Here is a 16,302-nt window from a genome sequence, read left to right as displayed (position 1 = left end):
CGATCTCCAGAGGATGCCTCCGATCCCGCGCTCTCCAAAGGGGCGAGCGAGTCGAGGGAGAGGAGCGCGCCCAGGCGCTGCTCACCTGCGATCGGCGATAGCGCTGGACTCGGGTGCGTCTCCGCTGAGGGGGTTCAGATCATTCCGGGCCAGAGCGAGCGAGCCGGCTGGGCAGGGTCAGTGGAGCAGGCGGCGAGGTGCAGCGGGGCAGTCAGGGCAGCTCTGCCATGGAGCAGCTCGGCGGGGAGGAAGAGGAGGAGGAGGTGGAGAAGAGGAGAGCCGAGGAGACGCCGGCGCCTTCGCCCTGCTGCTGCTGCTGCTGCTGCTGCTGCCTCTGCCGCTGAATATTGCAATGAGCCGCCGCGCGCCCTATACCCGCTCGGCGAGGGGATTTCATCATAGCGCGCAACTCGCGCTCCCCGCCCCTCGGCCCTGCCCGGATGCAGCGGCGGGAGCCCTGGCGCGGAGAGGCCGCCGGCCCGCTGACCTGGGGCGGGGCATCCGATAAGAAGGCGCCAAAGGAGCCTTCCTGCCCCGACGCATAGGAGGAGCTGTGGAGCCTGCCGCGTGGCTGATGGCGGCGGTGATTTGGGGAGGTGGGGAGCAGAGAGGAGTCGAGGGCTGGCACGTACAGAGAGAGAGCGAGAGAGAGGCACGTAGTCAGTGGCTCACAGCTAAGAAGGCGGAAGGATGCAGAATCGAAGACCACGGATGATGCCACTTTTCTGGGTTGCCACACAAGATGCGATGTGCCCTTGCTTAGATCGTGGCTTTTGGAAGGGATTTGATACATGGAGGAAGGGCAGCATTAGGCACTAGTTCACAGGCAGCGTGATGGGGAAAACGGTAGTGGGAGGGCTGCTGTCGTCCCCCCCCCCCCAAGTGTTTGGACAAAACGTATTAGTTATGTATCTATTTATTCCTTAAAGACTAAAATATTCGCCCAATCAAGTGAAAGAGCAAAAGAACAAAGCAAGATTGAGGACTCAGGAACAATGTAGTACATAGGACAGACTGAGAAGAGTAAGTGATAAGGCACTACCTGTTACCACCTACAATTCCCAGCTAAAGCCACTGCAAGTTATCATCAATGAATTACAGCCCATCCTGGATAAGGACACTTTCTTCTCTCAGATGACAACATCGGGTTCATTCACTTGCTCATCTAATGTGACTTATGCCACCACCTGCCAATAACTCTACCTAGGACAAACAGGTCTATGCAAATAATTAAAGGGGCACAAATCTGACATCAGGAAGGACACTACCCTGATTTCAGTCTCTTTAGACACTTGGTACTAACCTAAGTAGTCATCCTTGAATAAAAAACTTCAAAGGGAGGTCACTGAATAACAGTTTACCAAGAAGTTAAATTCTATTTAACCTCTAGCCTGAACTAAACTATAATCCCACTACAGGTGTTTTAATCCCACTACAAGTGTTCATTAGTTTACCAGTCCCAGGATCTTTGTGTTACCATCAAGACTGATATATGAACGGTCATTGTAAATAATTTTATGTGCATGCAAGCTTTAACATGCTTATCATTATGTGTATGTATGTGTGTGTATAGGCTCCCTTCCCACTCTGTGATGCTACTCTATATAATGTATATATGCATTTAATTTCTCTAAGGCATTATTGCTTATATCCTGCTCACTTGTCTTTCTGCTAAGCTAAAAAAGCCCCAAACATTGCAACCCTTCATCAAAGGGAAGTTGCTCCAGCCCTTTGATGATTTTGGTTGTCCTTTTCTGCAACTTTCCCAGCTCTACAGTACCCTTTTTGTGGTGTGGTTGTATCAGAGCTATACACAGAATTCCAAGGTTACTGCACAGATCTAAGTTGTACTATAGATTTGCCAAATACCTCTCCCCCCCTCCACCCACACACCAAAAAACCCTGAGGACAACACTAATGGAACCTAGAATGGCACACTTGGAAAATTATCTCCTCTTACAAGCTAAGATTTTTAAGGCCTGATTAGTAAGAAGGAGCCAAGCCAAGTGCACCTGGTTGCAATCTTCAGCAACAGCTGTCCCTTACATTACACAGGCTTTGGAACCACCTATTTCAAAGCATTCTTGGTTACCTATTGGAGGTTGAGCTTTTCATGATACCTTAGTTCCATTGAGACAATCTCTCTGATGGCCCTATATTGTTTGCCTTTTAATTTTGACATGAACACAGTGATCTTGTACAGGGATGGGAAACCTGTGGCCAGCAGTTGTGGTGCTCTAACTCCTGTCCAACATGGCCAATGAACAAGAATGATGAAGATATAGTCTAGCAACATCTGGAGGACAAAAGGCTCCCCACCTCTGATCTAGTGTCTTGAACCCAGTGACTTTTAAGTGACCCCATTGGCCTAAATCAAGGATGGGAAAATTGTGGTCCTCCAGGTGTTGCTGGACTAAAACTCCCGCTATCGCTATCCCCAACCTTTGGTCATGCTGACTTGGGGTGATGGGAACTGGCCTCCAGCAACATCCAGAGGGCCATGGGTCCCTGTTGTGTTCCAGCTGGAAAAGAGAGAAGGGTTACAGTTTCTACAATGGCAGCATTTGAAGGAATGACAAAAAAAAGACCTGGCTCTTTAACAAAACCATTTTCTAGGTTAAAGGCGGTGCTCAAAGGTGCTTTCTATATAAAAAGGAAGCCTGGAGGGGTGAGCTCAGTTATTTTCTTGGAAGGTCGTGGCAGTAGCACTAATGATGGTAAGTAGTAGTTTTCTTTCTGCTGAGGACTTTTTCTTCTTTCTCCCTAGGGTATAACGCTGCAACTGTGAGGCTGTTGTGTTCCTGAAATATAGTTCTACCTCCAAAGCTCCTTGTTTAGTTTTCAGGGACCTTATTGCTCTTGAAGGGTAGGAAAAGCTAGGCTGGATGCAGCCAAGTGTTTGTTCTGTATGTTGAACATCTTGTCTGATGCAAATTCTGCAGTTCTGTACATGCTTATGTCAGCAAGTTATATTGAATTCAACGAGCCTGACTTCTCTGAGCAAGTGTGCACAGTACTGAGCTTTATGTTGGGATGTGTTCCAGACCAGAGTGTCTATTCCCAGTAGAGTGACCACTTTACTTTGGTATTGTGGTGAGTCCCTGCTATAAAACTTGTAGGAGGCCCAGCCATGGCTTGCAGGGCTGCTTCGTCCAGGGCTCCTGTACCTTTAACAGTAGTCTGAGATGCTCTTCCCATAATGCATTGCATGTTGGGGGGAAAGGGAGTGTCTCCTACAGAATTTCTGCTTGTCATGCAGCTATTAAAGGTACACAGTCCCTGCCAGAAAAAAAAGATGGGGAGTTCTCAATCCTTGGTCTGCCATGTATTGATCTTGGTGACTCTAGTCCCTGGAGAGCCTAAATGTGTCTGCTTATGTATGCAATTTTCACACGGTTGCTTGAGGGCACTGCAAGTATGGCCAAGACTGGCCTGGCTTTAATGCACTTGGCTGTGAAAAAGCTAGGCAATAATTTGCCTAGTTCTCTTAAGGACCCAAAAGCTTTTTAGCTTTTTTTGGTTGCTCTACTTGGCTTGGCAAAGTCTTCCTCCTTCAAGTTCTTCTTCTAAATGTAATGCTGTATAGCATTCTTTGTTTGCCCTGAGAGAGGGCTGTGCAAAACCAATGTGGACAGGAAGCTTTGGAGCTGGCAGGGGTGCCCATTTCACCATCACTGCCATCTAGAGTGCGGTAAAGGGCAGAAAATAACATCAGCAGCACTTGATCTCTCTGATCCCATTTATCAGGCAGCAAACAAGTGCCCTTTTGAATGCTCTGTCGTGTATCCTAGAGCAGGCTGAAGGAGGAGGAGGCAGCTGGTGGCCTGTCCTTTTGTGTGTAGGGTTTTGATTCCTTTGCCCCAGGTACTGTCAACTATTTCCTGGGCCCTAGGGAAGCTGGCTATGTTCCTCCTTGAAGCCAGAATAAAGCTGGGAGCAGCTCCTCTTCCTCCTGTGAAGCGTTTTTTCCTGAAAGCTGTGTAAGAATACACTCACTTTCTGAATTCTTGGCAAAACACAGACAATATATGTAACATGAATTTCCTCTATAGCAGCGTGTTTCAGATGAAAAAAATAATAATTTCCCAGATTTTATTGCTGTCCTGAGAGAGATCAAGAGCTCAAACAAAACACATAGCTCCCCCAACTTATCTGGCTTTGCTGTTTGTCCAGCCAGTTGTAGCCTGTACAGGGGACCACATGCCTGGGGGTGAATGTGTACAAGGAGCTTGTAGTGCCTGTTGTAATGAATTGTCCACTTATCCAAATGTCAGGCGAGTCCTCAGGAGGAGCAGTGGATGTGCAAGGCCAAGAGAGAAGAGGGGGCTGTGGAATGCTTCAGCAAGCACCCCCTGCAGAACAGGTAAGTACATCGGGCCAGTGGCCCATCTGGTCCAGCATCTTGCTCTTACGGTGGTCAACCAGATGCCTGTAGGAAGCCTGCAAGCTGGGCACGAGCACCACAGCAATTGGTAATCAGAGGCATAATGCTAGCAGAACGCCAAAATGCCTGGATCTCCCAGTGTGTCCGCATCTCCCCTCCAGTGCAATAATGTTAATGCTCACTTTTCCCCTGCTTGTTGATGGCTGCTAACCAAAAAGATCCTGGCAAAGTGCATCCAAATGTGGCCAAGGGAGCTGTGATACAGCAGATACTCATTGCCAAGAAACCCTTGCTATTTTTGGTTTCAAGGAACACTTCCGATGCTACTGTGTGCTTCCATAAATCACTGTTAAACATGAAAAATCATTTACTTTCACCCTGTTCTTGCTTCCTCCTTTTCAAAGGAGGGAGGAGTTGGGAATGCTCTTAAAGAGTCCTCCTGGATCATATGAAAGGCCTGTCTAGCTCAGAATCTTGTTTCCCACACTAGTTAACTAAGATGCCTATAGAGAAGCCCATAAGTTGAGCATGGAGGCAACAGCATCCTCCTTCTGTTGTTGCCTAGCAGATGATTTTCAGGGGGCACATACTGCTTCTGATACTGGAGGTAATGTGTAGCCATCAGGAGTAGTCACCATCAATCACCTTATCGTCCATGGATCTGCCTAATCCCCTTTTAAAGCTGTCCAGGTTGGTAGCCATCACCTCTTATGGCAGCAAATCCTATGTATTGTGTAAAGAAGTTATTCCATTCTTCTGTCCTGGATTTCCTACCATTCATCTCTTGAAACCACTCCTATTTTATATTCCCTTGCCCCTTCACTAGGAGAAGGAGAGAGAACATGCATCTGTGTCTCTGGAGAAGTTCAAGAAAATATTTGTTTTACTAATTTATACAAATATTTATATACTGCTGTTCATACAAAAAAAAATCAGAGTGGTTTACAAAACCACATTGTTTATCAGCACAACCCACATCCCACCGTAAGGTTGCCTTATTACAGTGAGTCTAATCAAATGTGAAATGAGAGGAGTGTGACACAGCACCTTCCAGTCCAAACAGGCAGCATTCACACATGTGGCAAGATGTGCTGGGTGTTTTGTGTGTACATAGAGCCTCACGCAGGGGAGTGTTGATGTTCATAGCTAGTGGCCTAATTTTGCCTTCCATTCATCTCCGTAGGTGGGCCCTTTGGTTCTTCAAAAATGACAAGAGTAAGACCTGGCAGGATAACTTGCGGCTTATCACCAAATTTGACACCGTGGAAGACTTCTGGGCGTGAGTGCATTCCAGTCCTTCCTCTGACAGCTAGAGTCACTGGAACAGCCTTGCCAGAAGAAGGAAGGCCATTGTGGGATTGAACCAACAGTGGGGAATATGGTGGCCCTCTGGATGTTGCTGGACTCCTCACTCGCATCAGACCCAGCTGGCATGGTCAGGGATGATGGGAGCTGGGTTCTCCAGTCCATTCACTTTTGAAAACCATGTACTTGTATCTGCAGGCTAAACAAGTCCTAAGCAGCACTTGAAAGTTAAAAGTGGTTGAGGGAGATGTGTGCTACAGGGAGCTCCGAATGAACCATAGTTTCCTGTGGTATTTGCCTGGATTTAGTGGAAACTTCTCTCAAGGCAGTTTCCAGGGTGGGCCACCTGCTTTGGGACTATTCACGCAAGATACCTTGCATCAACATCAGGAGCTGTAGGTTCCTTACACTAGTCCACCCATTCTGTTCTCCTGACATATCTGTCTTCTCTCCTTGAGACTGCAGGCTGTATAGCAACATCCAACTGGCCAGCAAGTTGACATCAGGCTGCGACTATTCCCTTTTCAAGGTAAGTCCTGCTGGTTATTTCTGGTCTGTTAACGCTGCGTGCCTCCTATAGGGAGGGAAACAGGCTCTCAAGTGGTAGTCTTGGGGTCTCTTGTTGTATGGGCTTTCCCATACACCATAGGGCTACACGTGGCTTGCTGCGGATCTAAGTGCATTGTGGTGGACTAAGAAAGCCTTGCAACTTCATGTAGGGGTGTGTGTGTGTGTGTGTGTGTGTGTGTGTGTGTGTGTGTGTGTAAGAGCTGTATATACTGAGATCCTGCATTTCCTCCAGGATGGCATTGAACCGATGTGGGAAGATAACAGGAATAAGCGTGGTGGGCGTTGGCTTATCACATTGTCCAAGCAGCAGCGGCATGCAGAGCTTGACCGTTTCTGGCTGGAGACTGTAAGTAGGCAGAATGCTGTGTGAGTGCTTCTCCTTTGTGAAATGTGGCATTTGCCCTGCTTTCTGGCCATGTTTCTGGGCTGGGCGTCAGTGGCGGAGCTTCATGCTCCAGCACTGGGGGCGGAGAGCAGGCGGGGGCAGGGCTGGTGCTTGTCCTGGGGGCATGGCGTGCCGCCTGCAGGGGCGTGGTGCACGTTCTGGGGGCAGGGCATGCTGCCTTTGGGGGCGGGGCGCCCAGCGCGGGCAGCAGCAACGATGGCACCTTGGGGATCGTGCTGCTGGGGGTGGTGCACTCCCCCCACACTCCTCTTCCTCTGCCAGTGCTGGGCATACAGCACTTCCCATTCTCTCTTGGGCAGGTGGAAGCTGCTCCCCAAAGTGACCCTCCTTTGTTAGTTCCCCTTCTCAGCCAAGATCTTTGCCCGCCTTCTGCTCTCCAGGTGTTTTGGACTACCAACTCCCATCACCTGTTCTGCTGGCTGGGGCTGATGGGATTGGTAGCAGTGTTAGAAACTGAGATATGAAATCTAGGGGCTAAATGGCACCTTAAACCTAGGTTATGGGCACAACAACTGAATATCTAAGCACATTTTTTGTTTAATAACAAGAATACAAAGCTGAAAATGAATGAACTGCAGCTAAAATATTATGTCATTTTTCACATGGTCTATCCCTTCCCCTGCCCACCCCTCTAATATTCTTAAGAGGGTCTCTTCTCCAGTCTGCAGTGGGGAGGCAGAAAAAGGTCTTCCTTTTCTTCCATTCTTCAGTTTTAATCTGAAATCTTAGGCACAGTACTATGGCCAGAGGTCAGAAACTGCTCGCGCTAATGAAATTCCCTGTCGCAAAATGCGCCTAGAACAATGGGAGTTTTGAACACTGATTGGTAGTCCAAAGCATATGGAGAATGTCATGTTGGTGAAGGCTGGCTTACTGTGTTTAGGCAACTTGCACCGCATGGCGGCATGAGATGAAGGGGAAGAGGAAAGGATGCATGGCGTTTATCTGCTCAGATGGACTTTCCTATCTACACACACACACACACACACACACACACACACACACACTCATCCCCAATCCCTCTGATGCCTGCTGGATTTCTGAGCTGAGCCAGCTATTCTGATCTTTCCCGAATAGTGTAGCTCTTCTCTTTGGACAGGAAAACAGCTTAAAGACCCTTATGAGGCAAGAAATATTCCCCACTGTATTTAACCATGGTGCATCAAGCAGTAGCTTGCATCTGGTTCCCTGTTCGCTTCATGGGTTTTCCTTTTCTGTGTAGCTGCTGTGCCTGATTGGAGAGATGTTTGATGACTACAGCGAAGATGTCTGTGGGGCCGTCATCAACATCCGTGCTAAGGGGGACAAGATCGCAATCTGGACCCAGGAGGCAGAGAACCGGGATGGCGTAACACATATCGGGTAGCTGACAGACAGTTCCCTTTGTTGAGATGTGTGTGTGAAATGCTGAGCAACACACAGGAGGGCTAATGCCAACCACCTTATGTAAGGCAGAGCGTGTTTGTATAATTAAACACCAACAGGATTACTAAGGTGCTTGTGCGTGTGTGTGTTTTAAGAGTTTGAAGCCTTTATGCATGAGGAATGCCAGCTATACCATGCAATGAGTTTGTAGGTGTCTATAGCAGCCTAGGGAAAGGACTCTTTGGTGGAAATGGATGATATGTGTGTACACACTACAGAAGAGAGATGAGCTAAGATAGCCAGCTGTCTTGATTACAATTTAATTATTATTATTTTCTTTTTCAGGCGTGTTTACAAGGAACGCCTGGGCCTGTCTTCCAAAGTGGTGATTGGTTATCAGGCACATGCAGACACTGCCACCAAGAGTGGCTCCCTCATGAAGAACAAGTTTGTGGTGTGAAGCCACTACGATAGACCCTTGAAGTTGGCAGGATCTCTGGGGAAGCAGGATGGATGAGTATAGCATGGCATAATACTCCCATGGCTTTTGTTGGCTCTCAACATTATTAAAGAATTGAGGCTAAACAGGTTGTATTCTTTTGGTCCTGAGTTGGAACTTTGGAGGAAACCACCCACTCTTGGAGTCAACATCCATCTTCTAAGCTTTGTTTCCCTTCCTTTGCACTGAGAGGATTTGCCTGGAACTGAACTTCGTTACTAAGTGTGCCATTTGCACACAAGTCTGCTGTTCTTACATGCACCCCTGACACATGGTTGGGATCTTTTTTGACACTGAGATAGAGGCATGTCTGCAAACCTGAAGATTTTTAGAGCCAAAAAATACCAATCACAAATTCTCTCCCCCCACCCCCAGTAGTTGGAGCCTTCCTAGCCTTTCAGGTTTTTGAATAAAACAAATGGATTGCTTGGATCACCCTGGTTTTGATGGAAGGAAGGCTGACTTCTGCTGCCCCCATAAGGAGAAATGTAGAAAGAGTGGCCTACCCATGCTCAGTTATTTCATAGGAGCAACTATGTATTTGCTAAATGCAGGAAGACTTAGGGTCAGTTCTAGTATAAATACTTGTATTGTGGTAGTTTTTAGGTGGGTATAGTCCGCAGCATGGGCATAGCCAGGATTTGGGGGGGGGGGCAGGACCGACGTGATTGGTCATTTAGTTAAGTATTTCTATTGTTTTACTGCCCCCTGCCCCCCCCCTCGCTATGCCCAGGGTCTGCAGTAGAGGCTAGTCTGTTAAGGCAGATGCAGCACTGCCCCTCCAGCCTCAATCTGCCCTTAGTGAGCCGCTTCCCTGCTTGCTTCCTTACAACCAGTCTAGGGGGTAGCAGGGCATGCCAATTCCTTCCTCCTTAGACTCAGTGCTGTCCTTTATTAAACTCAGCAGGAAGGAGATGGGGGAAAAATTAGCTGACTGTCTGTCATTGACTCTGGTTCCACCTGCTGTTGCTTTCCCCTCCTGACCCAATGGGCAACAACCACCACTGATCTTGATGGAGTCTAATCTGCTGCTGCCAGACTTCAGCCACCAGTCCTTTAGACCTCCCTGCAGCCTGGTGCTAACGGGCTGGCCTCTGCTGCAAGCAGGGGCTGCTGAATTAAAAGGATTGCAGGGCCTGCTTCCTGTTCTGAAGCAGCTTGTATGACTCTTAAGGAGGTAGCAGAGCTGACTTGAAAGTCAATGAGGTTGCTTCCTGGGATTAGCCTCTGTAATAAGAGATGATATCAGGCTTGCTCTTGCAACTCAGAGCTGCGGCTACCACAGCTCTATCCCATTCATGGCAACTGACAAAGTGAGCAGCAGGATGTCTGGTCATAACAACTAGCTCTGGATGGTTCTCTTCAGTGAAAATACCAAGAGCCCAAGTACTTCAACAAAACTATGATGCCTTTGTGTGTTTGATGAGGGGCACTGGGTAACTGTGATATAGGAGGCCCCTTGTTGGGTGTTGTTGCTGAGCAATGAGTGTCAAAGCTGAGCAATGAGTGTCAAAGCTGCAATGAGCAGCTTTATCTTCTGCAGAGGCAGCCTTTGTTAATCCTCTGAATACAGAGGTGTGTGAGTAAGGACAGTGGAGGCTGGTGCATTTGGGTGAATGGGTCAATGTCCCACCAACCTTTATCTAACTCCTTTTCCTTATTCTTATTTGCAGTCAGTGCATAGAGGGCCACTCTGTGTGTTACAAAGCTATTATTGCTCAATAGGCATCATAGCAAGTTATAAAATATACTTTAACTGAGTGCTTTTGCCTTAATTGTTGGCCACCCAAATTCTGTACGAATGATCAATTAAAAAACACCACCACCCATGATCCATAGGCAGCAGGAGTTTGTTGGGTTTATTAGGTTGGATCTAGGCAGGCATGCTTTGAGTGGATCTACTGAAACCAGTGGAAGTTGAGTTGGTAATTATTTGTGTCCTGTTGACTTCAATAGGTTTACTCAGAGAATGACTAAGCCTGAATCCAACCCATAAAAAAATACAAGAAGTTGCTTAAAAGGTTCAGTGATGGCTCCAGGTGCATTCTTCCTCATAAAAAGGAATGTCTCTAAGATGCATCTACAAACAAATCATGTTTTTTGCTTCAAAATTACTGCTTTGCTCATGCACAAATTTAATTGAGTAAAACCTACACAACCAATCAACTAATGCTTCTCTAAGTTGGCCCATGCTAAGGTTGACAACAACTGAATGTTAGCACAGCACATAAAGAAATTGGGAGAGGCAGCAAAAGCATGTATTATGGGCAACTTCAGTTACCAGCAGGCTTAAATGTCAATTCAGGTCATGACATGGATACAATTTCTAGATTCAAAAGGAGATTGTGCTTTGTCACAGTTAATTATAGAAGCAGCAAAAGGAGACGGAATTTGATTCAACTAACAATGGATTCCTGCATGTCAACTCAGAAATGAGCCCCATTTGGTTCAATGGGTCTTACTCTCTCAGGTAAGTGTGATAGGATTTGCACATTGTGGCGGGCAAAACATGGTACACAAGATTTGTGCTAACACACACAAAGAGAAAAATAAAAGCTGTGCTGTGTTTCTGAAAACAGAGCACACTTATATTTAGTGTTGTGAGAGAATTTATCCAATAAGAGGATTATGTAATAAGAGATGAAATGATACAGTTAGTGTCACATTCTTTAGGCAGCAAAGCAACAGCATAATAGAGCCTGAACACTTAGGCTAATCAAATAGAAATCTGCCAACAGGCAAGCTAAGTAGAATTTGGAAGACCAAATTGGTGGTAATAAAGTAACAAAATAAAAACCCTTTCAGTTAAGGAGGAAGAAGCTGGCCAGAGCTGTTAGATGACAGACATGTAAAAGGGAGTGCTCAAAACAGAAAGATTGGAATAGCAGCCCCTGGTTTTTAGCTTCAGCTAGGGAACTGGGTCTGTATACAGTATTTGCATCTTATCCTTTTTCTGCTGACCCCTCTCCTTGTTCAAAGACGAGGGTGTAAGTTGCTGGATTTTGAAACAGGACATTGTAATATGACTGTATGCTCTTTAAGGACAGCTGCGGAAAGAGCACAGAGAGTTCTTCAAATAACTAACCAAAAGAAGAAAATCAAAACCAAGGGAATCACTAAACAGGAGGGTGTTGGTTTTGAGGGCCAAGACAAAACCCTAAATGAGGCGCTTCTGAACTGGAGGCCTTGAGCTTCTCAAGCAGCCTTGCAATTTGCCATGGGAGAATGTGTGAGTGAAAATGGTAGCAGCCTCCATACCAGAACGCTTTGTGTTTAGGACAGAGCCTGGTCTTGGAGATTCTGTATGTTTGGCTTTCTCATCTGTTCCCTAGTATATTTTTTTTAAAAAGTCATTTTTTTAAAAAAGTCTTTAACACTGCAGGCAATGGAACAGCTACGCACACATTCATTTAAAAAAAAAAAATATTTATTACTTTTCCAACAATTTAAACACTACAAAAAAAGAACAATACGAAAAGAAAAAAGAACCATACAATACAATACAAAAACACTACATAACACTAACACATTAAACTAACAAAACAAAACAAAAACAGTTTAAAACACATCAAACAATTTCAGTATCTTATCTTTCATTCACTTATTTCCATGACCTCCTCACACCTCCCTTTTCGTATTCCACTTCTATTAATTGTTTCAGCAATTCCTTTCCATCTTCCATGTTTTCTATCCTCTAATTATCTTAACATATTCTAACCTTATTTTTTCCTTTAATACTCTATTAATCTATTTATACTTAATTCCTTATAACATTTCTACTAAAGCCATATAACTTCATTCCCACATTTTTCTAACATTCATTAATTTTACAGTATTTCTGCAAATAGTCTTTAAACTTTTTCCAGTCTTCTTCCACCGACTCTTCTCCCTGGTCTCGGATTCTGCCAGTCATTTCTGCCAGTTCCATGTAGTCCATCAACTTCATCTGCCATTCTTCCCGAGTGGGTAAATCTTGTGTCTTCCAATACTTCGCGATGAGTATTCTTGCTGCTGTTGTTGCATACATAAAAAAAGTTCTATCCTTCTTTAGCACCAATTGGCCAACCATGCCCAGGAGAAAGGCCTCTGGTTTCTTTAGGAAGGTATATTTGAATACCTTTTTCATTTCGTTATAAATCATCTCCCAGAATGTCTTAATCCTTGGGCATGTCCACCAAAGGTGAAAGAATGTACCTTCAGTCTCATTACATTTCCAACATTTATTGTCAGGCAAATGGTAAATTTTTACAAGCTTGACTGGTGTCATGTACCACCTATAAATCATTTTCATTGTTTTCTCTTAGGGCATTACATGCCATGAATTTCATACCTGTGGTCCATAACTGTTCCCAGTCAGCCATCATTATGTTATGTCCAACGTCTTGTGCCCATTTAATCATAGCTGATTTCACCATTTCATCCTGAGTGTTCCATTTTAGCAGCAAGTTATACATTCTTGACAAATTTTTGATTTTGGAATCTAACAATTCTGTTTCCAATTTTGATTTTTCCACCTGGAAACCAACTTTTTTGTTCAAATTAAATGTCTCCATTATTTGGTAATAATGGAGCCAATCTCGCACTTTGTTTTTCAATTTTTCAAAGCTCTGCAATTTTATTCTGTCTCCATCTTGTTCCAGAATTTCCCAATATTTCGGCCATTTGGCCTCCATATTGAGTTTTTTCTGTGCCTTCGCTTCCATTGGTGACAACCATCTTGGGGTTTTCTTTTCTAACAAATCATTATATCTTATCCAAACATTAAACAATGCTTTTCTAACAATATGATTTTTAAACGCTTTATGTGCTTTTACCTTATCATACCACAAATATGCATGCCAGCCAAATACATTATTGAAACCTTCTAAATCCAACACGTCAGTGTTTTCAAGAAGCAGCCATTCTCTCAGCCAGCAAAAAGCAGCTGATTCATAATAAAGTTTAAGGTCTGGCAGGGCAAATCCACCTCTTTCTTTGGCATCAGTTAATATCTTGAATTTTATTCGAGGCTTCTTGCCCTGCCAGACAAATCTAGAAATATCTTTCTGCCCTGTGCCTCAATGTGAGTTAAATGCAAGGTTCAACAATGTCTGTTAAAACATAAATGGAGGTAGCTTTGTTTCACGTCAAAGTGCCAGGTGTTATTCAATGACAGAAGAGAAGGATCTGGGTGAGTCCAGTTGTGAAGTTCTGAGGCTGGGCTTCTACTCCCAGTCCTTTTTTAAGAGAAGCAAATGTAAATAAAAAATAAACTTAACCTAGGATGTGGATACAGAGTAGTACTTAAAACGACTACTATCTCAGATAGTGTCTGGCCACATTGGTAAATGTGCAATGGATATGTGTCCCAGGGGAAAGCCTTATGCCTCTGCTCCCCCATTACAAAATTATGCATTTTTGCATGCTTGAAAAATCCTATCACTGGAACAGAAGTGCTAACTAGACTAAGGGTGTTTGAATTTCATGCAACAAGTAGCTAACATTTATTAAGATTGATTGCATATTTTATCATCTAGACAGGAGAATGCTGAGTGATTCCAGCAGAACTTCAATAGCTTTCACTTTATCATCAACCTGAGCCTTGATCAGTCCATGCAAAAGGTTGACTTTTTGGACACTGCAGTGTAATTTCCTAGTAGACATATAAGCACCACCTTATATTGATCACGATACATACCTACATGCTTTCAGCTTTCACCCAGAGCAAAATCCACTATATACAGTCAAGGCCTATGATACAATTGTATCTGTTCAGATGCACAAGATTCTATTTTTTAAATCAGGTGTCCCTCTAACTATGATCCCCACCCAATGAAGAGGTAAATCAGAACAACAAGGGCAGACATAGGAATAACTTAATATAAAACCCAGAAGAGAAAATGCCAGGACACCAGTTCTTATCTCTGACAGTTCTTAGCTGAAACCACTCAAATGTATAATTGATGATCTGCAGCCCATTCTAGAAAATGACACTCTCCTCTCACAGGCCTGAGGTGGGAAGCCTGTACTTGCTTATACACAGTGTTAGAAACTAAGATATGAAAGTTAGGAGCTAAATGGCACCTTAAACCTAGGTTATGGGCGCAACAACAGGATGTCTAGACGCACTTTTTAAAATAACAATAATACAAAGCTGAAAATGAATGAACTGTTGCTAAAATATTATGTTCATTTTTCACACGGTCTAGTCCTTCCCCTGCCCACCCCCTAGTAGTCTTAAGAAGGTCTCATCTATTCTTAAGAGAGTACTGGAAGTGAGGATGTAGAAAAGGGTCCTATTTCCTTCCATTCTGCAATGTTAATCTGAAATCAGTACTGTGCCCAGAGCTCAGAAACTGCTCGTGCTAATGAAATTCCCTGTCAGAAAATGCACCGAGAACAATGGGAATTTCGAACACTGTTTATATACAGTCCCCTGCAGAGGAGCCAAGTCTTAGGGGCTGTGGGGGCTTCAGCCCCCACAATAAAATATTTGAGGGGACCAGGCCCCCACAAAGTTGATGGACATTTACATTCAAATGGTGTGTGCGCACTGCATCATGTGATTTATTATGCAGGGCGGCACTTACCTGAGCCTCCACAATATTTTATTCAAGTTGGCACCCCGGTCCCCTGATTTAAAAGAGCTACTTGCCAGCAACAACAGGCCATGTGACATATGAACACAGGGACCAGCTCTTGTAGCAGACCCAGATGCTAATTCTGTCCCCATGTGTTTACTCTGGCAACACCATTAGAGCAGGTAATAATGTAATCAGGGGTTTATTTACCTGTTCCTGTTCTTATGTTACAATTGCCATTGCCAGCAATGTTCTTCTGCATTCTACAGAGGGCAAGCAGGTCCGTCTCTGTGCAAAAGAACAGATGGGAAGAAATCTAACATCACAAATGGCAACATTTAAAAAATAAATAAATAGTGGACAAACATTTCAGCATTCCAAGACACTCTATGTAAGTGACTCTTAGAATGGCCATCCTGGAGCAAAGAAACTTCAAAAGGAGAATGAAACATGAAGCTGCTGAAACGCAATACAGCAAGTTGTTCAATGCTGTCACTTGTGGACTGAACCAAGACAAAGGATTCTTAACACATTTTTTGTGCTAATTGGCTTACCAATGCGACAATGCATGTGTTCTCAACAACACAATTGTGACCAGAAAGTACACAAAGAAGAAAAAGGAAATAGGTTATGTGGAAAGGGGAGCTGCTGAAAAGGAACATACCAACCACTGACAACACAGTGCTGCACTGCACCTGCCACCTTGGTTTGGACCAATTTGAAGTTGATAGTACAGTGGAATTGTTTAATTTTTTTTGCATTTTCTGGTTGGGGAAAGAACAACTTTACTGAACCAAGCGAGCAGAATGCCACTTGGACGAGGAATATGTCATATAAAGGTAAAGGTACCCCTGACCATTAGGTCCAGTCACGGACGACTCTGGGGTTGCGGAGCTCATCTCGCTCTATAGGCCGAGGGAGCTGGCGTTTGTCCGCAGACAGTTTTTCTGGGTCATGTGGCCAGCATGGCGAACCAGAGCAGCGCACGGAAACGCCGTTTACCTTCCCGCTGGAGCAGTACCTATTTATCTACTTGCACTTGACGAGCTTTCGAACTGCTAGGTTGGCAGGAGCAGGGACCGAACAACGGGAGCTCACCCCATCGTGAGGATTCGAACTGCTGACCAATCGGCAAGCCACCCGTGTCCCACTTAGATGTCATGTAGATGTCATATAGATGACACTAAATCAGCTGACATACACGTACAGTGGT

The 16,302-nt window shown here is 44.8% G+C and overlaps 2 protein-coding genes across 4 annotated transcripts in view; one reads left to right on the top strand and one right to left on the bottom strand.

Annotated features, from left to right (window-relative positions):
* The window catches only part of SNCB (synuclein beta), a 40,762-nt gene extending 25,406 nt beyond the window's left edge, over window positions 1-15,356 (bottom strand). Inside the window, exon 1 of one of the 2 annotated variants that reach the window (XM_083603950.1) lies at window positions 15,300-15,356. In XM_083603950.1, the coding sequence (XP_083460076.1) occupies window positions 15,300-15,351 (52 nt within the window). In that variant the 5' untranslated portion in view covers window positions 15,352-15,356. Of the gene's footprint in view, window positions 1-85; window positions 353-15,299 lie in introns of those variants that run through there. The other variant, XM_083603951.1, reaches the window with a different exon arrangement.
* Window positions 505-8,552, top strand: EIF4E1B (eukaryotic translation initiation factor 4E family member 1B). 2 transcript variants are annotated; one of them, XM_083603947.1, is made up of 6 exons: window positions 505-4,363; window positions 5,568-5,663; window positions 6,155-6,218; window positions 6,492-6,605; window positions 7,888-8,027; window positions 8,376-8,552. In XM_083603947.1, the coding sequence occupies exons 1-6, from the start codon at window positions 4,299-4,301 to the stop codon at window positions 8,488-8,490; spliced, it is 594 nt and encodes a 197-aa protein (XP_083460073.1). In that variant the 5' UTR covers window positions 505-4,298; the 3' UTR covers window positions 8,491-8,552. The 2 variants fall into 2 exon arrangements, with proteins under 2 accessions (XP_083460073.1, XP_083460072.1); XM_083603946.1 differs by lacking the exon at window positions 505-4,363 and having other exon boundaries at window positions 4,470-5,663.
* Window positions 15,357-16,302: the final 946 nt, after the last annotated feature.

Source organism: Podarcis filfolensis (assembly GCF_964270895.1).
Source record: "Podarcis filfolensis genome assembly, chromosome: 2".
NCBI lineage: Eukaryota > Metazoa > Chordata > Lepidosauria > Squamata > Lacertidae > Podarcis > Podarcis filfolensis.
The sequence above is the reverse complement of the archived record's forward strand: the minus strand, read 5'-3'. Positions and strand labels throughout refer to the sequence as shown.